Here is a 27,822-nt window from a genome sequence, read left to right as displayed (position 1 = left end):
CCTAGAACTGTTGGAACCAGAGGGTAAAAAGAAAATAGAAAAGAGCCATTTGTCACTTCCTGAAAGAAACATAAAAATAAAAACTCCCAGGAACATCATAGTAAAAATCCAGAGCTTCCAAGTCAAAGAGTCAGTCAGTCAACTAGCATTTATTAAGAGCCTACTATGTGCCAGGCACTGTGCAAAGCACTGGGGATATAAAAAAGGGCAAAAGATGGAGCTTACAATTTAATGAAAAAGACAACATGCAAACAAATATGAACAAACAAGATACTTACAGTATAAATAAGAGATAATCAACAAGGGAAGAGTACTAATATTAAAGGGAATCAGGAAAGGCCTCTTGTATAAGGTAGAACTTTAGCTGAGACTTGAAGGAAAACAGGGAATCTAAGAGGTGGAGAGAATTCTCAGCATGAGTTACAGCCAGTGAAAGACTAATTTGACAGCTGAATGTAATTTGAAGTGGAGTGGGAAGAGATTTGAGGCAGGGAGACCAACTATTAGACCAAGAAACAGACCAACCCACTGTTGCAATAGTCCAGGAATAAGGTGATGAGGACCCACACCAGGATGGAAAAACACGTACATTCATGCATTGTTAGTAGATTTGTGAATTCACACAGTCATTCTGGAAAGTAATTTGGAACTATGCCTAAAGAGCTGCTAAACTGTGTATCCCTTTCACCCAGTAACACCACTACTAGAAATAGGCTTCTATCTGTAGCTTACTCTGTATCTGGAGAGGGGTAACATATTTCATCATGAGTCCTTTGGAAATGTGGTTGGTCTTTATGCTGCTCAGAGTTATTAAGTCTTTCAGAGTTGATTATCTTTACAATATTGTTGTAATTTTGTTACAAATTGTGTAAATTTTATAAATTGTTCTCTTGGTTCTGCTCACTCCCTTTGCATCAGTTCATATAAGTCTTTCTTACAACATGTAAGTAGTTTCTGCCAGACTGCTTTCTAGTTTTCCCAACAGTTTTTGTCCAATAGTGAGTTCTTTTTCCCACAGCTGGGATTTTTACCAATCTTCCTTAATTCAAATCCTTTCTTTCTGTTAATTATTTCCAATTTATACTATATGTAGCTTGTTTGTCTATTATGGTTTGTGTGTTGTCTCCCTTATTAGACTATGAGTTCTTTGAAATCAGGAACTGTCTTTATCTTTCCTTTATTCCTAGTACTTAGTGCAGTGCCTGGTGCATTGCAGGTGCTTAATAAACATAAATTAACTCAACTGACTGTAAAGATAAGCAGCTTTGAAAAAGTTAATTTCAGAGGCCTTATGATGAAGCATGCTTCTTACCTCCTAGCTGAGAAGTGATGGAATCAGGGTGCTGATTGAGAAATATCTGTATCTATATTTATATAAATTTGATCAATGCAGAAATTTGTTTTGGTTATGCACATATATTTGTTACAAAGGTTTTGGTTTCCTTTCTTTTTTCTTTTCCAATGGGGGGAGGTGAGAGAAAGAGAAAACAGATTTTTTGTAAATTGAAAAATAATAAAATTACACTAAAAAAGAAAGTTCCCAGAAAACTATATTCTAGGAGAAATGGATCATTGTAATATGAAGTTGCATCTTTTGAAAAATGTGTTCAGCCTTCAATTTTTCAAGGACATGCGACCTCAAATTTCTGAAGACTGAAAACCATTAGAGAATTGCAGAATTTCAAACTTGAAAGGTGCTCCATGGCCAGCTAGTCCAATCAATATCCCCACTAAAAGGTTACAGATAAGTGGTAATTCAGCCTTTGCTTGAACAGCCTCAAACAGTGGGGCCCACCACTTCCCAACATAGTCTGCTCTATGCCTAAATAGCTCTTTTCAGGAAAATTTTCTTTACATTAAAGAACTAATTATCCTTACATTCCTTACATTTACTTGTTCCATCTGTTGTTCCTGGTCCTCGTCTCTTGGGCCAAGCAGAACAAACCTAAACTCTTTCTACGTGATGACCCTTCAAATAGTTGAACATAGTTATCGCGTCCCCTCAACAAATCTCTTCTGCAGTCTGAACATACCTAGTTTCTTTACAGCCTTCATATGATATGGACTAATGGACCTTCAAAATTCTGGTTGCCCTCGTCTGGAAACATTCCAGTTTATCAATGTCATTCCAAAACTGTAGCACCCAGAGCTGAACCAAATGTTCCAGATGTGGTCATTGTCAACCTAATCTCATTTGAAGGTTTAGCACTCTTGGTAGTATTCTTACAGGACTGTACCACTTTTTTGGTATTCATCTTCTGCTGCTTACCTTGCTTGTATCTTTTTTTTTTTACTGGACCTATGAAATGCTGATAGGAAAATTCTCTCTACCAGGGCAGGTCAGCATCTACTCTGTAACTTATGATCTTAGAGAGTTACCTGGGACACTGAGAGAGTAAGTAACTTACCCAGAGTCACATAGCTAGTAAGTGTCAGAGGCAGGACTTGAACCCATATCTTCCTGACTTTGACGCTGTCTCTCTATTCACTCTATCATGTTGCCTCTCTTGTACATATCTTTTAAAACCTAAATTGATCAGAATTGTCTATGTATCAATATAGAATTCCTTAGATAACTTCTATTTTTCACTCCTTATTGAAATTGCTTCCCTTTCTATCTTCAAAATTTATGTTTGTGTGTGTGTGTGCATGTGCGTGTATATATTTCAATCAGCAAAAATCTACCTTCTCTTTTTCTTCCTCACACCCTGTCCCTACCCCCAATGAGAATGAAAGAAAACCAAAACCCCTGTTACAAACATGTATAGTCAAGCAAAGCAAATTTTCTTGGTTTTCCCCATCAGGTCCATCTAGTGTGTTTTCTAAATTTGTCCAAATATGTCCTCATTCTTAGTTCTGAGTCCTTTTCTTTCTATCAAGAGGTGAGTAGCATGTTTCATCATGAGTCCTCTGGAATTGTGAATGGTCATTGCACTGATCAGAGTTCCTAATTTTTTCATAGTTGTTTCTCTTACCATACTGTTGTTGTATAAATTGTTTTCCTGGTTCTATTTACTTAATTTTGCAATCTTCCCAGGTTTCTCTGAAACCATTCCCCTCATTTCTTTCACCACAATAATATTAAATCACATTTATATATCATAACTTGTTCAACCATTCTTCAGTTTATGGGCACCCCTTCAGACTCCCATACTTTACAACCTCAAAAAGAGCTATAAATATTTTGTACTTCCTTAGGGTTTGCTTTGCTTATCATCCCTCCAATTCCCTTTTTTTCCCTCCTCCTTTTCTGCTCCTATATGCCTGTTTAATGAAATGTATTCTTTTTTTTACCCACCTCTTTCCTTCTTTGACCAGTTTGATGAGTGAAGTTTAAGTGTCTGCCACTTCCTCCACTTTGCTCTGGGATTCTGAGCTACACTTCTGATTAATTTGTTTCTCTTTCAGTACACAACCTAGGGCCTGAGACTGCTGGAGCTGGAGGGAACCTGAGCAGATCTTTTCTACTAGTGTATGCCTTGAATCTGTGACCTGAAACTGGGGAGTGGGCAACAAAGTTGTCAGTTAACATCTGTCTCGGTTGTGGTGTCTGGAATGCCTTCTTGCCCCTGTGGACAGCTTATCCCTGGGCACTTTAGTGTCTTCAGCACCAGGACCCATCCCCAATGTCCATAGACCTCTCTGTCTTTCTGTGATAACTTGGGCTGGAAATATATCTCACTGTGACTTTTTCTTGGTTTTCTCTATCAGGACTTAGTCTAGTGTGTTTTCTAGATCTGTTTGGAGAAGTTTTGTTGGAAGTTCACTGTACTGCTTCTATTAGTCTGCCATCTTATCTCTGCCTACCAGAATTACCTCTTGGGCTGACTTCCCCTGCAGAATTTTAATTACCTATCTTTCCTCTGAGCCCTTTGAAATCTGTTTTCCCAAAATTGAGGATGCATGTCAAAATATGCTTGGTTTTCCTTTCTCTTATTACAAACTCCAAGAGGTAGTGATCACTTCCCTCCTAGGTTCGTATCATTTCTATCCTAGAAGGAATAGGTACACTTGTAATTTGTATCGATTTCCTATTCTATTCATTGTATTGAACTAGACTAAAGATAATTTAGATCACTCAAATGTTGGTTATGATCCAATAAACTCTTCAATGTTTTTTTAAGTAATAATTTTCTGATAAAATACATATTATATGAGAAAATAAGTCTGGTCATGCCCTGACACTTAATCATGGTATTCTTTCTGGATTATATGGTTTTTGATGAGGCTGTAACCCCTAAATAAGAGGATGAAGGAAGTTTTAACTAAGAAAATATCCTCTAGAATTTACAATTACTTTGCAAAAACTTGATTTACACTTAGAAACATTTATTCTTTCATACGAAAAGGCCAATAAGAAGAATAAAGACAGCTAAACGAAAAATAAATAAAATCTTTTCTTCAGCTTTTGGCGATGTACATAAAATGATTATTGTCCTAATAATTTCAACAACAGTCAAAATACCAGAATTATAGATGGAATTCCCTTTATATTCTCTTTTTAACTTATCATAATCTCTTTACAATATTTTCACAAAATGGAGATAAATATGAAGCTGAATAAGATAAAGAAGTCTAAAGAAAATTGAATAAGTTTAAGCTTATTTCAGTTTGTATTTTGTCAAGAAAACAGAACCTCAAAATAGCGTCTGTACGTTAGTTGTTTTATTAAGAGTTGCTAAGACAGTCTTATATCCATCCTCCAAATTGTAATTTATTAGGTAAGTATACTCGAGAAAGATAATCTGATGAAATAAATGTCAAAGCTTGAATTTCTGCCTTCATTTTCAATTCTGCCATTATTTCCATCTGTAGATGAAAACAAAACATAGTCATACTAAACACCTTTGCTGTAGTAAAGACATATCAATAATGTGTTCCCTCCATGTTTGGACTGATCTGTTCCCAAACCATGTATACTAGCCTCCAGAGGAAAGCATGCTATTTATTAACCCTGGGAGCTAAAACCACCTATGTTAAGAAAAGCTCAGCTTTGGTTTCTTTTATAATTAAGTCAGATCAGCGTTCCTAAAAAGGATTTGCCTTGAAATTCCTAAATATTACTTTTGAAGGACTATACAATCAAGATAATGAAAAATTATCTTCATTCCTATCAGTATTTATAAAAGGAATCATGTAAAAATGTCATCAATCATACATTATCAAATATCTTTGAAAGTCCCCTAAAAGAAACCAATTGTGATATCTAGTTGATACTTACAAAAACTCAGAAAACCTTTTCTAAATATTGTATGTTAGACTATAACAACTTTTTCTTTCTATTGAAGTTAGTAAAATACATTTAAATATAACATAAAACATTTGAATTTATAATCAAATAAATTCTGTACTTCTTTTTTCCAAAATGGTTGGCATGTAACATAAGGTCGCTTTAGGATGCTATCAAGTTTCATTTGGTCCCGTTTAGTCAGCGGAATTAATGTATCCTTTGGTATATTTAGTCTGGAAAAAAATAGGCAAAAAAAAAATAATGAAAGCAAAATTTTTTTTGTAATTTGTATTTATAGTTCAACTGTATTTCTTTTATAACATCATGTATTGTTTTTATATTATTGTATTTATGATACTGTATCTCTATCAGATAACTAGCCTAGTCAAATTCAGAAAAGCTTATCATCAAGTTGGCTCCAGGATAATAAATTTTGCCTCTATAGCAAAAGAATTTCAACGTCCTTGAAGGAATGAAACGTGATACCCAGAAATAATAGATAAGAAAATTAGGGGACTCTTCTCCCTGCCCCTGCAATGTATAGTTTCTAATTAAAATAATTAAAGTAGGCATTATCTTGGCCAAATAAACGTTTTTTAAAATTGAACATGTAAGTAGCCAAAAACTTTGGTATGGAGGGTGGAAATCAGAGTAGCATCTCTCTTAGAATCCCTGTCCATGTCCTACAAAGTAGGACACTGGTTTTATTGAAAGAAATGAAAGAAGCAAGAGAAAAAGGAAGAGAAAAAAAGGAGAGAAATTAAAACATGATAGAAGTGTGTTTCTGAAGAATCTATAGGCTCAGAAATTTAGGGATAGAATTAAAGATGCTAAAGTATGGCACGCATTCCCCTGGAGACAGCACTATGTTTAGAGGGAAATATGGAAAAGCACTCTTTGATGGCTTATTAATATACTAAATATATCCAATAGAGCAGTGGTGTCAAACTTGAATAGAAATTGGGGGCTGCTAAACAATCCATAAGGATCCTTGCAGGCTGCATCTTGACTTAGGAAGATACATGTTTATATATTTCTTTTTTTTTCTTTTTCTTTTTGCTTTTTCTGGTGAGGCAATTGGGGTTAAGTGACTTGCCCAGGGTCACACAGCTAGTAAGTGTCAAGTGTCTGAGACTGGATCTGAACTCAGGTCCTCCTGACTCCAAGGCCCAAGCTCTATCCACTGTACCACCTAGCTGCCCCTTATATTTCTTTTTTTATTGTTGTTAATATATTAATACATTAAAATCAGATAGAAACTACATTTAAATCTGGTTCTGGCTGTACTCAGGAGTGTCGTGAGCTAATGTGACCTCTGAGCCACATATATGATTCCTCTTTAAAAGAGCACATATCAAGTGCCCATTGACTCTGGCCATATACAATAAAGTGAAACCTCCATTTGCTGGTATCCATTACTATAGTTCTTAATTTATCATTTATTTGTATTTTTCTGTACTTTGCTGTCATGAGAAAATAAAATCATAAGAAAATAAACTCTTATCAGGGATTTAGTAGAAACAAACAAAAGCAATTTCTACAATTATGACTTATGGCCAATACTCATTTAGACCAATATCCAGACTTAGGGGTTCTACACGTATAGAATTACAGATATAATGATGATTAATTAAACTGATAAACATTCAATTAAGTTTAATTTATGGCATGTGGTAAGTACATTAATGCATTTTAGAAAGATTTTCAACTTACAGGGTTGAAACAAAAGATCCGATTAACTTTTAAAATAACTAAAGCATTCATTCAATCAGAATACCATATTACCTAAGCATTCAATTTAAGTAAATCTGGAACAATGAACAGTTTAATTCAAAATTATATAAAATAATTCAAAGTCAAAGTAGAGAATGAAAATGGAAAATTCTCAATAATTCTCTTAATGATTTGTTCAAATTATTGTTATATACTATACTATCTACAGAAAAATTATTTTTAAAAGGTCATTTCTGCTAAAATTGCTAACCTTTCAATGTCAGAGGGAAGAAGACCAAGCCATCTAATAGTTGGAACAGTGAGATTATGAGCTTCAAAAGACATTGCCTAAAATAAAGGATAAACATATATTAAAATAGGATAAAGTTGCCGAAAATGTTAGCACTCTGCCATTTTCATTTCTTTTCTTCTTTCTTTCTTTCTTTCTCTTTTTTCTTTTGAGGCAATCGGAGCTGGCTAATAAGTATCTGAGTCTGAATTTGAAGTCAGGTCTTCCTGACTCCACAACCAGTGCTTTATCCACTATAACACCTAGCTGCCCCTTGTTTTCCTTTCTAACATCCATATGATTATGACATTTAGAAGGACTTGGTAGTAATGTTGTATGACTCTTGTCTTCTACATGCTCCCTGTCATGCAGCCTCCTACCCTCAAGTTTATAATAGTATCAGAAATAGCAGCAAGGTTTTAGATTAAAAATCCATTTAAGAAGAATAGTATTCAATATTTGTGGGTCTATTAGTCTATTCCTACAAAACTAGCCTCTTTCACTTTATCTTCCATTATTGCCTTCTTTGATTCTCCTTATTCTATCACTTTTTCATATTAATGTATATTTTAAAAGGATTTGGGCATGTAAATAAAAACACTACAAATGTAAAATCATATATGATAATTTTCTTAATCTCGGTAGTTCTAATAATAAAACTGCAAGCACAGACAATTTGGTGAAAGTGGCAATTTCTTCTTATGGTTGTAAAGAAAAGATATGGGATCCTAAATGGCTCTATTGTGACCAGACAATATTATTTCTACCAATTCACTACAACCCTGATAACAGATAATACCTCTTGTCTAATATTAATGCTATATATTTAATAGTTGTGCTGGTTACTGTGGTGTCTGGTATTAGAATAAATTAAACATAAATTCAGTCATAAAATCTATGGCTAGGCTGTCTGGCACATTTCCTAGTTCTTGCTTAACTCAGTGATTCTATGTCAATGAAGAAATTATTTAGTGTGACTAGTATATTATTTTAATAAATAAATAGTGTAATAAGGGAAATATCTGGCTATACTTACCAAAGATCCATACTTATAGATGCACATTATTTCTATGCCTGTTAAACAAAATTAACTTTAAAAATCAGTGTTGTCAGATTTCATTTAGTATATATATATATATATTTAAATTTTATTTTCATGGATATTACACATAAGACAATATGGCAATCTGAGTCTCAGAATATAATAGGAGAAAAGCAATAGAGACTTGTCACAAATTATCGTTAGCTCTTTAAATTCCGTTTAATCAATTATTCTTTAAGAATTAAAATCAGTAAGTTTCTTCTCAAAGAACTAATTTAAAGAGAAAAAACCTCCCAAAGATAGGAGAAAAATTTCTATTGTGAATATGGTGGAATTATTATTGTGCTTTCATATAGTTAGTCAATTACCATGTGGATCGGCATCCACAAGAGTGAAAATGGGAAGATGAAATGTATCCCATAGTTTCTTGACTAAAAGTCTTGTGTTCAGATCTGGTACTCCTTTGCCCTAAGAACAAATTTAAATATCTGTTAGTAAGAGTAAAATTAGGCCCATAAAAAATAACTCCCAAACTTTATCAGTGGTTTAAAGAAGGCCATTTGTATTTCAATTACATTTACAACTCTAAGGATCTATGCCATTTTATGTATTATTGATATATTTATCAACTATTAAAAACATGGAATTATGTAGCCTATGAAAATGACACAATATTCTACAACAGGGGTTCTTAACTTTTTTGTGTCATGGACCCTTTGTCAGTCTGGTCAACCCTATTGTCCCCTTCTCAGAATAATATTTTTAATGCATAAGACAAAATACATAGAATATAAAGAATACCAATTACATTGAAATATAGTTATACATTTTTTAAGTTCACAGACCCTAGGTTAAAAGCCCTATACATATAGGTGGTACAGTGGATAAAGCACCAGCCCTGAAGTCAGGAGGACCTGAGTTCAAATCTGACCTCAGACCAAATATTTGACATTTACTAGCTGTGTGACCCTAGGCAAGTCACTTAATCCTAATTGCCAAAAAAACAAACAAAAAAACCCCCTATATATAGCACAGTATATTATTTGAGGCAACATAAGCCCTAAGAATTACACATAAGAACAAGCAATAATTATCTTTTCATTCTTCTCTGACCATACTTTTACCACCCTGTAATGGTATTTCTAAAGATATAGTATATAGAACTCTGCCCTTTTCTTATTATACTTTCTTCCTTGGGGAAAGCTTTGATTTTTATAGCTTCAACTATCAACTCTAAACTGATTCTTAAATCTGAATGTCCTGTCTTTTCATCTAAATTCTAGTAATTTATCTCTAGCCACTAAATATTTGCCCTTGGATTTTTTTTACTGTCACTTCAAATTAAATATGTTCACAATTAAATTCATATCTTCCGATTCAAAATAACACTGTTTCCTACTTCCTTGTCTTTTAGTGGCACCACCATTCTTTCTCCCAATGATATAGGCTAAAAATCTTTAGCATCATTTTTGCTTTTTTTAACATCACCAAGTTCTGCCATTTTTTCCTTTGAAATAGCTCTTGCTATTTGTCTCTTCTTTCCCATATCCATTGCTATCATATTAGTTCAAGACTTCATCTGGATTTACAGCACACCTGGATTATTTCAACTGCACCCTTAATGGCCTCCCTGACTTCAACTTCTCCCTCTCCCTATCCATTCTACCACCATACTTGTCTTCTTTAACCACTACATCCTTTATAAAGTTTTCTTGATCCTCCTCCTCCCACATTTTCCCACCCCTCCCTTCATGTTAATGTTCTCTCTTTTACTTCCTCAATTTTCATATATATGAATATATTAAAATACATATATAGGTATAAATGTATACACATACATATACATTTATATGTGTACTATATTTATTTGTGAGCATATATCCTACCAGTAGGACCTAATCTCCTTGAAGGCAGGAACTTTTTTTTTGTCTTTTTGTACATAGCACCTAGAATATGCAAAGGGTACTTAATAATATTTGCTGAGTTGAATCATGTCACTCCTCTGATTAAAACTTCAATAAAAAAATTTGTGGATGCCAGTTTCCTATTATATTAAATCTATATATATAAAATGAAGGGGTTGAATTATATAATTCCTAGAGTTCCTTCCAGTTCTAAATCTTTGATACTATGAAATGATATAGAATACACTGCCTGGTTTTCAAGGCCTTTCATAAGTTTGCCTCACCCAATTTATTCATCCTTATTTTTTATTATTTCTCAGAACGAACCATCCATTCAAATTGTCATTTTCTTTGTTGTTCCCTGAATATTCATTCTCTATTCCATTCCTTTATTTGTTATTTCCTTATTTCCTCTATCCAAATTATTTTACCTCTCCTTCAATGCTAAACTCAAAACCTATCTCCTCCATGAAGCCTTTCTTTGATCTCTGAATTCTTCTAGCACCTACACAGTCTATACCTCAAATTTTAGTACTTTTGTATTATTCACTGACTATTTCATGCATCTGAATCTGTCTCGCCATTTAGATTGTAAGCTCTGTAAGGGCAGGTATTGCTGTAGTTGAGTCATTTCAGTCCTGTCCAACTCTTTTTCTTGGCAAGGATACTGGAGTGGTTTGCCGTTTCCTTCTCCAACTCATTTGACAGATTAGGAACTGAGGCAAACAGGATTAAATGACTTGCCCAGGGTCATACAGCTAGTAAGTGTCTGAGGCCAGATTTGAACTCAGGAAGATGAGTCTTCCTGATTCCAAGGCCAGCGCTCTATCCACTGTGCCACTTATCATTTTTTTGTATTTTCATAGTGCTCAGCCTAATACTGGGCCATGGCTGTGTCCCAGCAAAATATGCTAATTGACTAATATTAAAATATATTATGGTGCATAAAATTGTGTGTAGCAGTGAGTGAAAGGCATTATTTGTGATTTCAGTATTGAAATGATCACTAAAGCTACATAATGGTAGTGGCCCATCTAAAATACGTGCCTGCAGTAGAACCTTGTCATAAATGGCCAAAGCTGAAAATGATGCAATATCATGACTGGCGACCTGAACGTTATACCTAGAACACATATTCTTTTAATGAGGTAAAGTGACCATCCACTGTGGGTACTTACTATAGTAAATAGTGGTAGTTTTAGCTTACAGTAATAATTTAAAAATGAGAGGCAGTGTGGAATGGTAAACAGAGGGTCAGCTTCAAAGTCAGGACAACTTGAATATCAATCTTGCCTCTGACCTATCCTGGTTTAAGCAAGTAAATTAACATCTTAGTACTCCAAATAATTCATAAAGACTAGAAGTTACAGAGGTAATGTCAACTTGCATTAGTTGAGGGAATACCTCACCAGGAGTTCCCTATTTCAATGATATCATAGATACAGACCAAAAGGAAAAGGAGAAAGTATTTTGACTGAAAGTTTTGCTAAAATATAAATGCATTTCTTTAATGGACATGTCTGTTTACCATCACAACTACTTACTCAACACATTAAATTTAACAAAAATTTATTAATCACCTACCACTTGCAAGGTACTTTGCTAGACTCTACAGATAAACTATGAATGACTGTCCCTATTCCCAAGGAGCTCACAATCAACTTGGGTGATAAGTCATATATAGAGCAAAGAGTAATACAGGGTAGAATGTGAGGAAACATCCTATAAATAAGATGAAACTATAGAGATCTCTTAAAACATTAAAATCCACCTTTGCAAAGCATGATAAAATCTTGGAACTTAAAAAAAGCTATCAATATACCGTAATAATTATGCATGGAGATAGTTTGTTGCAGAAGTTATCATCTAGGAGTCGCTGAAATGTTGCATCTTTTTCTACAATTAGTAGGAACTTAGCATCTGTAGCCAAATCTTCTATGTTAAGTCCAAATTATGGGTAAGATGAAAGCAAGAATATCAACTTTAATAATCAATTGAATAATTAATGCTATAAATAAACATTCAGAAGTAACCATAGTTTTCTTCATTTAATTTTTGATTAAAAATGCATGCAAAAATGAATTTTAAAACATGGATGATTTCTTACGCATTTAAAAAATAATTCAACTTAACTTTCTACTAAAAGGATACTTCTAATTCCTTGGATATTAGATGGCACAGCAACTGCCTAAATAGAGAGATGTCATTTGAAATAAAAAGGAAGCATAGCCATATTTAGTAATTAAAACCAAAACCAAAATTGTACGGTAATCATTCGTCCCTTCCCCCCCTCCAACCATTAATCATAGGAGATTTATGGCTCACTCCTTTGATTCAGGCTATTTCCCATCCCAGCTTATAATTTCTTTCCATCTTGCCTAGTGTGGATGAAAAAGCAGAAACCAATGGCACAAAGGTGAACAGATTCTTCATATGAAAAAATTTATTTAACTTCATTATCTATACCTCCAACTTAGTAACCTGACCATGCCTTGCTGTTACATGTTTTCTGCATCTTAAAAGCCTAGACTATAGTTACAGTTTTAAATACAGACTTTGTATTTCTGTATTTTACCAAACATTATAAAGATTTTACAACATTTTGTGCTAAAAAGGGAAATAGTCTATCTTAAATGAATAACAAATGTTTAAAAGCATAATGTATGTACATTTGGGTAAAAATTACATAACCATTACCACTGAAATTTCGAATCTCACCAAAACAAATTGTGAAGACAATATAATAGAAATTAGCCTAATCTTCCTCTTCCAGTTTTATGTTTCAAATCTTAAACTCCAAAAGAACATTCTTAAAATCTGAAATAACACAAATCATTTAATGTTTTTAAAAATCTAAAAAATTTAAATGATATAAGTGTGACAAAAACATGCTAAGGCATTACTGATAAATACCGTTGAACAGGTACAATTCACTTTGGTACCATCTTCTTCAATGTAGCTTAAATTGCCAGCAATTAGACCCTTTGAAGTAGACAGCTGGAAAAATAAAATTTAAACGTATTTGATCCAATTTTTTGCCGATATAGTTTATGCAGTTTTGTTGTTCCCTGAATTCACCTACAATACTATGTATATTTAATGTAAGGCTGCAGTTTTTTTTAAATTGTCTTTTTTATTATGAAATTAGCAATCATCAACAAACAAATATTTAAGTATACAATGAACAAGGAGTATATAAGAAACTGTGAAAGCCTGTTAAATACATTAAATATATATACATAGATCTTACAATTTAAGAAGCACAGAAGAAGAAAACATGTGTGTGTGTGTGAGTATGTATATATATATATATATAGCAATTTAAGAAGTGAAGGAAAAAACAATATCCATTTGGACATTACTAAGGATATTTATAAATTCCATGGCAGGGGATAGTTTATACTTCAATAGGAGAATAATATGGTATCATTATATTATAACCAAGAGTGTATTTTTAAAGTTCTCCTTTAAATTAAAACATGACTGAATAATGAACATAAATTACATTTTTAATCCCTTTGTATTTAGGTATAAAAACAATCTAACAAAGGAAAATGTCAACTGAGGAAATTTTCATTCTAATTAAGATATTGCATATGCAAATGGGATGAAGCATTTTGATCAAACAGAAGAAAATTATTTTAAAAGGTACTTACAATATGCAGATATCTCCTTGGTACTTTTAACATACAGGAAATGTCATTGATTATATTGTCCACAACACTCTGGTTACCAAATAGTTGGATATCAGTATAATATATGTCTCTACAAAAATAAAATATCTTTAACCTTATTTTTTTCAGAGGACAAGATACTTTAAAGAAATGAACATATAGAGAAAATATTTTGTTTTCACTACTGATAGTCCTATTTCCTTAAATGAATATACCATTATGCCATCAAAAATATTTAAATACTCCATAAACACAAGGATGAAAAGTTGTATCCAAAGGATATCCACAGGACAAAAAACATAGTGGCTCGATTTTTAATTCAATTAAATCCTCATGTTATTTTTTTAAAGAGTAGTTTTATAATTATAACATAGTTACCTCTTGGTTGCATAAGTGTTGCTCTGGACTAATTTGTAGATCATAGATAATATTTTAAGAATTAGAGCTGGAAAGTAAAATCAATCTACGTGTTATTCATTCTATTCATTATCAATTCCTCAGGCATTGTTAATAGCATGAACTGTAATGCCCTTCTTTTGAAAATAAAACCATATGAATAAGGAAAATGCAATAACCTAAAAGACAACCATTTGCTAAATTAATTTCAACTATATCACATCACAGTTATTTCCCACAGCATTTTAAAATATGTTCCCGAAGAAGAATTAAATGGAAGATGAGTTGGTCCAAGAATCAGATTGAAGGAACTTGATTTTTAAACCAAAAACTATAAAACTGATTTTCTATTAGATCATGTATTCTGAGGATACATTTGTTCTAGAATTATTTTCATTGTTATTGGCAACAAGAAATTGTAATAAATTTGCTTCCAGGAAAATGTGGTGTATTAAAAGAATTAAAAATTAAAGAATATAATATAATCTATGTTACTTATTCATTAACCCTAAAAATCTAAGAAAATATTCATTTTACCAAATCTTTGGGCTGATTGTGCTGAATCACTTTTGATTTTTTTGGTGGAACAATGAGGTATCATCTGTAGACCCACAGAATCTTCAAATCTAGTAATTTTTTTTTAAAGGAAAACAAAAATGGGGAAAAAATGAAGTTTGGAATGTCAATATACTTAATTGTATTACTCTATAAAACATTTAGGTTACAAAATGAGCACTAAAACTATCCTAATGTTAAATTTATACTTCATAATTCAATGTGTATTCCAAGTATAATCTTTGTAGAATAGACCTTAGTCTATTTCCAAAAGATTTACATAAAAATTACTTCCATGGGATAACATACAGTATTATTAAATGTTTTGTTCACCCCATATTTTAATTTTATGATCATATATATTAATTGAAAATTGTATATTAATTTCTTTCCAAAGTTACCTGAAAAATACAATTCTGTACACAACTGTTGCAGTTACCTAATTGAACTACCAAATGTGTCCTAAAGGTGGCAGAACACACCAAGCACAGTAAAAACATGCCAGGTGTCAAAACGGTTACAAAAAGTAGTTCCTGAATCAAAGCTGCTTCTAAAATGTGGTATAAGTTGCATCACTTAATACAGTAAATGAGTAATTTAAAATTATAAGAACTATATTAATTGCATTGTATTATAGAAAACCAGAAATTTCAGTTACTTAACAATTATTTCTATTCTGTTGGTATAATATCAATCAACAAGCATTATGCTAGGCACTTGGGGATAAAAAGACAAAAATGAAACACACCCTACTCTCAAAGAGATTACATTCTCTCTGAGGAGACAATATGTATATATGTGTGTGTGTGTGTGTGTATACACATATATGTGTAAAAATTGTGTGTGTGTATACACACACACACACTCACACATATGGAGAAAGAGTAAGAGAGAGAAATAGAGAGGCAGTGTGGCATAGTAGCTAGAGAGCTGGCCTTAAAGCCACAAAGACTTGCGTTGAGTTCTCTACTGTGACACTGGCTGTGTGACCTTGGGCAAGTCACTTAACTTTTCAATGCTGTTGGCTAATTCTTGAAAATGCCTAAATAGCAGAGAAGGTGCTGTCCTGAATTGTAGAGGGAGTTTGTTTACCTAGGATTTCCACATATCAGTAACGTTACACACCTATTTCCTATTCTTCTGTGCAAAATAAATAAAAGATCATTAGACAGGGGAAGAATGAACTAGTAGCTGAGTAGCTCAGGAAAATATCCTTTTGGAAGGTACTATCTGAATTGAGTTTTGAAAAAAACAAAGTATTTGCAAAGAGACAGAAGTAAAGAGGAGTTAGTTGTATTCCAGGCATGGGGGAAAAGCAACCAGTACAAAGGTACGAAGTTGGGGCCAGGTTGTAAAAAGGCTTTAAAAATCAAACTGAGGCATTTGTATTTCACCCTAGAGGCAAGAGGGAGCCATTTGAATTTATTGAGTAAGAGAGTGATATGGTTGTACCTGCTCTACAGGAAAATCACTTTGACAGATGTATGAAAGATGGACTGAAGAGACAGAAGAGATAGGTAAGGAGACCAATTAGTATGCTTTTTTAATGGCCCACCTGAGAGATGATGAGGATATGACCTAAGGTGGTGGCCATGTGAGTAGAGAGAAAGGGAATGGTGCCAGAGATGTTGTGGAAGTAGAAATAGTGAAATTTGGCAACTGTTTGGACATGTGGCATCAGGGAGAAAGTGGAAGTCAAGATAATGCTAAGATTGAAAACCTGAATGAAAAGGATATAGGGTCTTCACCAGAAACTGGAAAGTTTAAAAGAAGTTTTTTGGGGAAAAATAATGAATTCTCTTTTGTATAAAGTGAGTTTGAAATCAATCAATTGAATTATAAAGTATGAAAATCCTTTCTTTTGGACTTTAATGTGATTTAGTAGAGTAACAACTGAGAGAGCCTCAAAAAGAAAACTACAGAATCAGGTCCTGTAATCAAATTGATTATGGGAATGACCAACAAGATGACAAAAAATATCTGCTGATTTTTATTATTTATGGGAATATAGAATCATCCTCATTACAGAGTTCAATAAAACAATATTAGCATTGACATTTAAACTGATTTAAAACTTAAATACAAACAATGCCCACTTGATATTTTCCCAATTTGATCTGTTGTCTAGTGTAAGAAATGGTGCTTCATTTCTTGCCAGGCTTGTGACGATGTCTTGGATAATATTTTCTATAGATACAAGAACTTCAGAACTGAAATTATGAACAAATGATAATTTAATATGACAATTGTAATAATTACTTTAGCCTATATAACATCAGATTCCCCTAAATCAATAGTATTTTTAAAATTATCTCAGTAATACTTTATTTACTGTGTACATGTTTATGCATATATGTATATATATACATATACATTTCTTCTACTAACTCATGGAAAAGCTATAGATAACCAATGTGTTACCTTTGTACCTTGACAATACCATTATGAGAAGAAAAATGAGTATAGTTGTATTTTTTAGAGAAGTTCCAGTTTGCCTCAATTTTCTGTTACCAAAACAAACTTGTAAGCTTGAAATTCAAATGATGTAACACAAAACAAACTTGTAAGCTTGAAATTCAAATGATGTAACACTGACTTTGGTCACAAGTTAGATCAGTTCAATTTCTAATGTAAAAAATTATAAAATGGATAAAATAGATTTCAGCCTACACTGAAACCTAATTATTGTCACTGGGAAAGCATGCCCTAGGAAATTAACTGTACAAGTCTTTCTAATAAAGGACAAGCGTCTTGTAAGAACTGGTTTTTAAAAACCTATTACGATTTTCCACCAAGTTATGTTAACCTCTCTAAGATACAAGCAAGTAAATTGATAATTTAAAGTAGAGGTTTCCTTTCCCCCTCACTCTACTTTAATTCTGTTCAAAATTGAATTATTCTGATAGATATGTTTTTGTTTTGTTTTGTTGAAGGAAATGTTCTCAAAGAAGAGCTATTTCTTTATAAACACTTCGAGTGAGGACATTAATAAACCAGGAAAATACAATAGAGAATGGCGGCAACAAAGCTCTTCGAAAAAATAATGGTTATAATACAGGCGGATAACAACCGACTGTAGACGCCCCATTGTCATTACAAAGATTATAAATATTTATTTTATATGAACATTGTCTTAACTTGCAAGAATACTTAAAAACATTATTAGATAAAACGGTGGATCCCAGTTATGGAGCTCTCACAGCCACCATTTTCCCTTTGATCTAACCAAATAAATTCCTTGGATGTCACTTTTTTTTTTAAGTATACAACTTAAGGTCTTTTAGAATGAGCTAGAATTAGTCATTTATTTTTATTTTAAAACAGGATATACACCCTCAAAGGGATTAATTGCATGAGCAATTTACTATCTCACCAGAAAAAAAAGGAAAAACAAAAACAAAAACCATTGTTATGAGATGCAAAAGCACAATAACAGTGTTCCCAAATGATGCTAAGGCCGCGTAAGACTGCACACGTCAGTGACGGTAACCTAGGCGGAGCCAGGTGGCCTGGAATAGGAAATGGCTCCAGTCAGAAAGCACCAGAGGGAAGGCGCATTTCAGAGCCCGTAGAGAGGCCACCAAACAGCTTTTTCGTGACAAAAGGGGCAATAGAAAGAGCCCGGTCCAGAGGGAATTCCACCTCTGAGGTAATTTTTTTTTTTTTTAAGGAAGCCTAAGTCTATTCAGGAGGTGCTGGGGGCTACTTTGTCCCCTTCGAAGTCAAATGGTGTTGGTGGAGAGGCTCCAGCGGGGGAAGGCCGCAGCAGAGGGGGGCCGGCCCTCAGCGGCGAAGCTCCCTTCCTCGCTTTTTTTTTTTTAAACCCAGGTCTCCTTATTCTCTACCTCGAGGCCTCCTTACGGGGGGCCTCCCCTGGGCCTTCCTTAAGGGACTGGATCAGGGAGACCCTGTGCTGGTCCAAAACCCTGAAGAAAGAAGCCTCGGGGCCCATGAGTGCAAAAGCCATTGAGTGCGGCTGGGCAAGGGGGAGGGGGCGACCGGGAGCAGGCCAGATGCGTGTGCGTCGGTCACCTCACCACCCCTCGCTCCCGTCCGCCTCCACAGGACTGCCTGAGGCTACTTTCCCCACGCGCTTTTTTCTCCCACCAACCAATCCGAGGTGAGGAAAAGAGAACCCACCAGCCAATCCCAGATGAAGAAAGGAGAACGGGGTCGGGGAGGAGCCGGCGAAGGGTGAGAGCTCGAGGACACTTGTGCGCATGCGTTCCCTGCCTCCCAGTGTTAGTCACTTGTGCAAGTGCCTCTTTCTGTCAAGTGTGGTCTTACCCAGAGAAGCTGAGGTTGAGACCTTACAGTGGAGAACGCTGGATGTATGGCTATGTTGCAACATACTGGTGTTGGGGGTTAGAGAACCAGGAATACTTTGCGTGCAAGTATTAGACGCTGCTTGGTGGTGCAGTGGTGGGTAGAGAGCACTGCATCTGGAGTTAGGTAAGCCTAGAGTTCAAATCCAGCCTCAGACACTTACTGGCTGTGTTGACCCTGGACAAGTCACTTAGCCTCTGTTTGCCTCAGTTTCTTAAACTGTAAAATGGGGAAAATAATAATAGCATCCATGTCCCAGGGTTGTTGTGAAGATCAAATGTGATAATATTTATAAAAGACTTAGAACAGTGCCTGGCACATAGTAGGTGCTTAATAAATGCTTGTTTCCTGAAAGTCCCACCTTTGATTTATACTGGAGGTGCAACCCTAATCTCTCAGTGCTCTAGGCACCTCCCACTCTACTTAAGTTGCCAAGAAAGTGGCGATTTGCTTTGATGGTGTGAGTTTCCTCCTGTGAGAGATCTTTATACCAATGAAATCTCATATGTAGTTCTTTTCCCAATGCTAAACTGCAGCATTCTTTTATTAGAATGTAAGGTCCTTGAGAGCAAATGTCTGTCTGCTTTAATTTGTATCCCTGGTGCTTAGCAGAGTGCAGGACATTATGGTAAGCACTGAGTAAATGCTTCTGGACTGACAATGCGAATGTTGGGAAGTTTGACACCCAGGCAGCCCTTTCAGAGAGGCAATGTCTTGTCATTTTACCAATAACCTAGAAAAACATGCCATAACCATTTAGCAGATTTCATCTGTTCTCTACAGTCTTCATGCCCACTTCCTCCCTTTAATTATTTCCCCTACAGCAAGGGAATAGAGTATTTCTTTTGCCTTCATCCCTTATGGGGATAAGAATTTTCACATTTCCATAATGCTTTAAGGTTTACAAATTTACAAATCATTTTCCGCACAATGGTGTGCTTCTCTGTGTGTGTGTGTGTGTGTGTGTGTGTGTGTGTGTGTGTGTGTGTGTGTGTAGGGGGTTGGGATGGTTGGAGCAAGTATTATTCTCATTTTAAAAATGAGAGAGGTAAAATGATTTGCCCATGGTCTCACAGCTAGCAATGTTATGCATGAGTATGAAACACTGGTCTCTTTACTCTTTAAGTTCAGCATTCTTTCCACCATACCATGCTGTCTAGCTAATGCAGGAGCATCCGGAGTGGAAACATCTGGGAAGGGAAAGCATCTATTTGAACTGTCTTTTAAATAAATTTCTGGCCTATGGGATAGTCAAGTGTCATTTTCTTAAACGCTAGGGGAAATGGTGAGGCAGCCACTGAGGGAGAGCAACACACAGACAGAGACACAACACCCTAGAGAAAACAATCTCTGACATCTTTGAATTATGATCATTTTAAATGATAAGTTGCCAATCTCCTTCACTGTCTGTGTTACCTCAGTTCTCAATCATTTAGTGCTATGAGAAATTTTTTTTTAAAGAGCTAATTTTCTGTTATCAGTACTTTTGTACTGACTGCTAGGAGTGTTTACCAGCTCTGTGTTTGTCTTTTGCGTTAGGACTTATTGAATGAGGAAATTCTGCTGCTGCCTGGAAGCAGCTGTTTTGTTTTCTATACTACGGATTCTTTACTTGCAATTCAATTTAACAAATACTTATTAAGCACCCACTTTGGTACAAGACTTTGTATTAGGTACCAGAATAATAAAAATAATAATTGATTTTTCCGTAATACTATGCTTACAGCAAATGATGAGAAAAGAAGCATATTAGCATTCCAATTTGTAGAAGAGGAAATAAATACTCAGATTTAAAGCTAGTCTCTGTCTGACCCCAATAAATGAAATGACTTGCCCAAGGTCACACAGGTAAGATGAAGCAGAGTCAAGATTTGAACCCAAAGTCTCTGACTTGAAGGCCTTTCCTTCCACCACTGTATCCCAGGAGTTTACTGATTTGTGCAGGGTCCCATATCTAGTGTCAGAACCAGGACTAAACTGTGTCTTAAACTTGAAATACTTTTTTTGTTGTTTAGTCATTTTCAATGGCGTCCAACTCTTCGTGACCCTTTTTGGGGTTTTCTTGGCAAAGATACAGGAGTAATTTTCCGTCTCATTTTAGAATTAAGGAAATTGAGCTCACTTGCCCAGGGTCTACTAAGTGTCTGAGGCCAGATTTGGACTCATCTTCCTCATTCCAGGTCCAGCACTCTATTCACTGTATCACCTAGTTGCCCAAAAGACTTTTACCACCACATGTTTGTCATCTGTAAAATGAGTATTATCTCTAAGGTCCTTTTCCCCTTTAAAGTTCTTTGAATGTCTATAATCTCAAATAAGATAATATATGTAAAGGGCTTTGTAAACTTCAAAGCATTTATGTAAGATTTGACTTGTATTTATTCAGCAATTCAATTCAATAAATCTTAAATGCCTGTTTTCTGTGTAACATTAAAAATGCAGAGAATCCAAAGACAAAAACAAAACAAGCTGTGCTCTCAAGGAGCTTACATTCTCCTGGAGGTAATCTAGCATGTACAGTACACAAATAAGAAAACAGGAGGTAATCTGGGGAGAGAGTGTAACAGGGAGCAGGCAGTGGAGGTGGGGAAGAACCAGAGAAGGTACCTGCTGTGAGCCTTGACATAAGCCAGACCTATAACTAGGGGGATATATTGTATCATGGAAATACTGAACGTGAATTTGGACAGGCTTTGAGAGATAGTGGAAGATAGAAGAGCCTGACGTTCTATGACGTTCAACTGAATGACTGTACAGCAACAATTGGAGTTTTACTGTATGATAACAAAATACGTGACAATCAAAAATAATGGTATTTAAAGACTTTTCTATTTAAAAATTTATTACATTTTGATAATACTTTCATTTTTTTTTTTATCAGTGTAGAAACTAATCAGCCAGGGCAGCTAGGTGGAGCAGTGGATATAGCACTGGCCCTGGAGTCAGGAGGATCTGAATTCAAATGTGGCCTCAGGCACTTGATACTAGCTGTGTCACTTAACCCCATTTCGAAGAAGAAGAAGAAGGAGAAGGAGAAGGAGAAGGAGAAGGAGAAGGAGAAGGAGAAGGAGAAGGAGAAGGAGAAGGAGAAGGAGAAGGAGAAGGAGAAGAAGAAGAAGAAGAAGAAGAAGAAGAAGAAGAAGAAGAAGAAGAAGAAGAAGAAGAAGAAGAATTAGTGAAACTAGGAAGCTACTAGAAGCTACAAGGCCACTTGTAAGTCTAGGTCTCCCCTCACTCTGACCAGTGCTCGAATGTCCTTCTCCTTTTGCAGACATAGGGTTCTGGGGTCTCCTCCCCTACCCCTGCTAAGAATTTATTGGAGGGAATCTTTAGTGCTGATTTCACTAGATCTCATTTTTGTACCATGTGCCTTGAACCCCCAAATTGCTAATTATGTCTGTGAAGGACGCTAAGGATCTAAAGAAGTGATGGTGAAGGAATCCATTCCAGGTATGAGGAACAGCCTGTGTAAGTGCAAAAATTAGAGATAATGTGCCATGTTCAGAGAATAGTTAGTAGGCTAATTTGCCTGCGGCAAAAAGTTCGTGACAAGAGTCATCTGAAAAAAGCTATAGAGAGGCAGATTAGTGTAGAACATAAAGGGTCTTTAATTCTGGACTGAACTTGTATTTTATTTTAGTCAGTATCCACAGAAGCTTTTGAGCACCCTCTGCCTTTGGAAGATTATTTTTGCAATTGTATGGAAGATGGACCTGAGGGGAAAAAACAGAAAGCAACAATACCAACTAGAAGGCCCTTCCATTAATCTAGGCAAAAGCTGATAAAGGTCTAAATCGTGATAGTGGCCATGTTGGTGGAGAAAAGGGGGTGGTAAATATGAGAGATACTGTAGTTTTAGACCTGATAACTGATCATCAGCATGATATAAAGAAAAGAGTTTTGGACTTGGAGTTAGCAGGGTTTGAACCCTGCCTCTGGCATTCGTCATCTATGCAAACCAAGTTTTCTGAGCTTAGGTCTCCTCATCTGTGTATCTGCATCACTGAACCAACAAGGTTGTTATGAGGGTCAAATAAGATTATGTATATAAAGTGCTTTACTGATGTCATTTATTTTTATCATCATGAAGAAGAGAGAGGAGTCAAATGTGACTTTGGGCCAGGCTGAGGCTACGTTGTCTGTCTAGGGTACTGATGATGTCTCATTGATTATTACAACAAACTTGTGAGAGAAATCATGAAAGAGAGAAAAGACCCTTACCTAGAGGGAAAGAGGGGGAAATATAAACAGAGTTAACTAGAGTGACTGAAGTATATCCTTGAGTGCAGACCCTGATTTGAAAAGGAATTCCACTAACATGTGATTAGGCTCATTGACATACTCAGGTTAGGAGTATTCAAAAGTAGCTGGAATTTGGTCCCTTGGAGTGGAGAATCTGGCTCCTTTTCTTTATCCAATATAGAATTCCTCATATCCCTGGCAGCCTTGAGCCATACAGAGCTGCTCTGCTGCCTGAGCTTTTCCAGTTGAATGTGACTTCAATGCCCCAAATTAAGCCAAAGAAGAGGATTGGAGTGGCATTGAAGTGAGGAATACATATATTTCTTACCCTTCATGTTTGTATGAGTATGTCCACATGGTTTTTACATTATTTAATAAATCCAATTTAACATAAACTCAGCTTTCCATCATCAGGTAGCCCTTCCATCATCCCCACACTGTTATCTTTGTCTGTTGGCTACTTCCCTACCGCTTACAAACATGCCCATGTCTCCCCCATCCTCAAGAAGCCCCTCACTCGACCTATCCATATCCATTAGCTATTATCCCATATCTCTTTTTCCTTTTGTGGATAAACTCTTTGAGACATCCACCTATAATCAATGCCTATACTTCCTGTCCTCTCACTCTCTTTTTAACTCTCTTACAGTCTAATTTCTGACCTCATCATTCAACTGAAACTGCCCTCTTCAAATTTGCCAATGATCTCTTAATTGCCAAATCTATTGACATTTTTCAATCCTCATCCTTCTTGACCACTCTGAGGCTTTTGACATTATTGATAGTCCTCTGCTCTTTGGTAGACCCTTCTCTCTAGGTGTCCATGACACTACTCTATCCTAGGTCTCTCCTCCTACCTGTCTGACTGCTCCTACGCAGTCTCCTTGGCTGGATCTTCATCAAGTTCATGCTCACTGAAGGTGGATGTCCCCTAGGACTCTGTCCTAAGTCCTTTTTTATTTTCTCTGTTATTTCATTTGGTGATCTCATCAACTTCCATGGTTTCAATTATCATGTCTATGCTGATGATTCCCAGATCTATTTATCAAGCTATAACTTCTTTCCAAATCTCCAGATTCACATCTCCAGTTGCCTAGTGAATGTCAAACTGGATGTCCCATAGACATCTTTAAGTCAATATGTCCAAAACTGAACTCATTATTTTTTCCTCATCTTCCTAACTTCCCAATTACTGTTGAGAGTACTACCAAACTTCCAGTTTCCCAGGTTTATAACATAGGTGTTATCTTCAGCTCCTTACTCTCTTTCACTCATCATAGCCCAGTCTGTTAGCAAGGCCTGTTGATTTTACCTTCATTAAATCTCTTGTATATGCCCCCTTCTCTCCTTTGACATTGTCACAACCCTGGTATAGGTCATCATTGTCTCACATCTGGACTATTGCAATAACCTATTGGTTGATCTCCCTGTCACAAATATCTCCCCACTCCAGTATGTCCTCCCCTCGGTCTGACCATATCACACCCCCTACTTATTAAACTCTAGCTCTCTGCCTCTTCCAGATCAAATATAAAATCATGATGCTCAAAGCCCTTTATAACCTGTCCTCTCCTTTCTAGTCTTCTTACACCACCACCTCTCCATATACTCTTCAGTCTAGTGGCACTGGCCTCCTTGCTGTTCCTCGAGCAAAAATGCCATCTCCTGATTCCAGGCATTTCCACTGACTGTCCCCTGTGCCCAGAATGCTCTCCTTACTCACCTCTTCTTCCTGGATTCTCTGGCTTCCTTCAAGTCCCAGCTAAAATCCCACCTAGAGGAAGCCTTTCCTAATTCCACTTTAATTCTAGTGCCTTCCCTCTGTTGATTATCTCCAATTTATCACGTGTAAAGCCTGTTTGTAAATAGTTTTTTGTGTGTTGTCTCTCCCATTAGACTTCAAACAGGAATTGTCTTTTACCTTCTGTATCCTCAATAAATAGCACAGTGCCTGGCACGTAGTAGGCACTTAGTAAATGCTTGTTCACTAACTGACTCTAACAGAGAAAATATCCCCATTTTATAGATAAAGAAATTGAGGGATTTAAGTGACTTGCCCATGGTCCTTTCAGTACTTCAGGTTTCTGTGCTTTTATTATAAATACAGATCAAAGCCCTTTCTTAGTAGATGGTCTTCATGTCTTACTTTGGTTGAAAAAGTTCATTACCTCACGCTCTACCATTTAGTGATTGGCCTTTCCAAATTTAGCTAGGCTAGTACTCTGGGAACAGGTCTCTAATGTCCTTTTCAAGGCCTGTAGTTGAAGCCTTTTCTGTTAGGTAGGACTTGTTAGAACTCGTGCTCCTTTGGCAGAGCATTAAAGAACCCAGGGTCACCTCCCTGACATGAGGCATCAGAAGAGAATTTTGATGGTCATATATAGCTAGTGTGGGGAAGCTAGGTGGTACAAGTGGATAGAGTGTTAGACTTGGAGTCAGGAAGATCTGAGTTCAAATCTATCCTTAGATACTGACTATCTGTGTGACCTTGGGCAAGTCACTTCACCTCTGCCTAAGTTTCCTTGACTATAAAATGGAGATAATAAAATAGCACCTACCTCCCAAGGTTGTTGTGAGAATCAAATGAGATGATATTTGTAAAGTGGTTAGTACAGTGTCTGGCACACAGTAAGGATCAAATGAGATAATCTTTTTAAAGCACTTTGTAAACTTTAAAGCCCGATATAAATTATATTATTGTTATTATTATACAGGCGACCAAGGATTCCAACTTAAGTCTTTTGACCTAAATTTCATAGTGTTCTATAAGGATATTAACAATTACTGCAAATAAAACAAGCAAGCAAGCAAACAAACAAAAACCCCAAACCCCTGGCATATGGGTCAGCTAATGAGAAAGTCATTCAGTAAAGAAGATTGCTTGGATGTTGTTAGCTGACTTTTTAGTGGAGCTAAACTGGCTTTATGTTGTTTTACTCTTTGTCTCAGTTGACTTCAAAACTATAAAATAAAGGATATTTTGGGGTAAAAAATCAGCAAGGATAAGAGCCTCAATTGTGAGAGGGAAATCTAGCCCCTTCTGTGCTGAATTATTGTTGGAATAAATAAGAACACAACCAGTTAACTATAGCTGACATAATATTAAAGTCCTGGGGCTGTGAGAGAGAACAAGTATGTAATCAAAACAGTAAATTGAACAAACCCATAATAAACCTTGCATTCCAGCAGGGGAAACCTCAAGGTATGGACATGAAAGCAAGGTACAGCAGTTCACACAGAGTCAGACAAAGGGAGGAGGAATTAGCAAATGCTTCCAATGCTCAGATCTTGAATCTTAATTCTGTGGCCTCCAGGTATCCTGAGATCACTCAGGTAACATTTATGCAAACCCCCTGCAGCTCTTTTCAAGAACTCCACATCAAAGCCTACCGTGCAGGAGTTTAATGTTTGATATAGAACCAGAAAAACAGTATTATGCCCTTAGCAACCGATTGCAAATAAAAAATGGCAAATGTGAACTTGTAGGGAGTTCTTCTAATGAATTATTTCTTCCAAAGGGGTAGTTAAGGTCTCAACATTTGCAAAGGGTGTGATCCAAAAGCTGAGCCTCCTAGTGCAAGGGCCCAGGCCTAGGCAGCAATTTCTAAATTAAAAGCATTCCTCTCTTTGCCCTTCCCTCCCCCCAAATCATCTGTCTTTACTCAAAGCCAAACCTGAACATCCAGAGAATTGTCTGAGTTAGGATACTACCTTTATGTTCCATGCAGGGTGGAAAGAAACATGGTTTAAATTATGAATAATTATTGCTTCCAGTGCTAACAAGCTGAGAAAGGGAAGGGAAACAAAGAGAGGGAGAAAACACAAACCAAAAACAACCTAGCAATAACCATTAAATGGTTATTTCTTTTGGACTACAAAAATCACAAATAGCCAGGAGATGGTGCCATAGTGGTTACAGGCAGGAGAGATAATTCTTTAAATGTAACTCACAGGTTTGAAAATTTTATTTTAAAGAGTATAGGTATATTGGTCCTTGAGGAGAGATTCCTAAAGTAAATACTGCAATCCTTTCTATTTACAGCAATAGAAACTTGATGGGAGGGCCTACCTCCTGTGACTGTAGAGGACTTTTATGAGACAGAGGGAGAATATGATTCCTTAGGTCTGTTCAGGGACCTCAGAGGTCATCTAATCCAACCCCTTCACTTTATAGATGAGCATACTGAGACTCAGAGAGGGAAAGGGATTTGCCATCAGTCCTAGGCTTAGATAAGTGACAGAATTGGGACTCCAGCTCAACTCTTCTGAAGGCATGACCATTGTTCTTTCCACTAAAGTTCCAAGGGTGGGGAATCTGTGGTCTCGAGGCCACATGTGACATTCTAGGTCCTTGGCTACAGCCCTTTGACTGAGTCCAAGTTTTACAGAACAAATCCTTTTATTAAATGAGATTTGTTCTGTGAAATTTTGATTCAGTGAAAGGGCCACAC

The 27,822-nt window shown here is 35.9% G+C and overlaps 1 protein-coding gene across 1 annotated transcript; it reads right to left on the bottom strand.

Annotated features, from left to right (window-relative positions):
* Positions 1 to 4,650: 4,650 nt before the first annotated feature.
* On the bottom strand, positions 4,651 to 18,825 carry SPO11 (SPO11 initiator of meiotic double strand breaks). The gene is made up of 13 exons (XM_020981352.1): positions 18,649 to 18,825; positions 16,900 to 17,013; positions 14,786 to 14,874; positions 14,231 to 14,297; positions 13,835 to 13,943; positions 13,092 to 13,175; positions 12,330 to 12,366; positions 12,001 to 12,110; positions 8,643 to 8,742; positions 8,269 to 8,306; positions 7,215 to 7,291; positions 5,352 to 5,463; positions 4,651 to 4,809 (listed from the first exon to the last, which is right to left on the bottom strand). The coding sequence occupies exons 1-13, from the start codon at positions 18,768 to 18,770 to the stop codon at positions 4,690 to 4,692; spliced, it is 1,179 nt and encodes a 392-aa protein (XP_020837011.1). The 5' UTR covers positions 18,771 to 18,825; the 3' UTR covers positions 4,651 to 4,689.
* Between the last annotated feature and the right edge of the window lie 8,997 nt (positions 18,826 to 27,822).

This window comes from Phascolarctos cinereus, unplaced genomic scaffold, assembly GCF_003287225.1.
Source record: "Phascolarctos cinereus isolate Bilbo 61053 unplaced genomic scaffold, phaCin_HiC Scaffold_2;HRSCAF=192, whole genome shotgun sequence".
Lineage (NCBI taxonomy): Eukaryota > Metazoa > Chordata > Mammalia > Diprotodontia > Phascolarctidae > Phascolarctos > Phascolarctos cinereus.
Note: the sequence above shows the minus strand (reverse complement) of the source record. Positions and strands in the feature narration are given on the sequence as shown.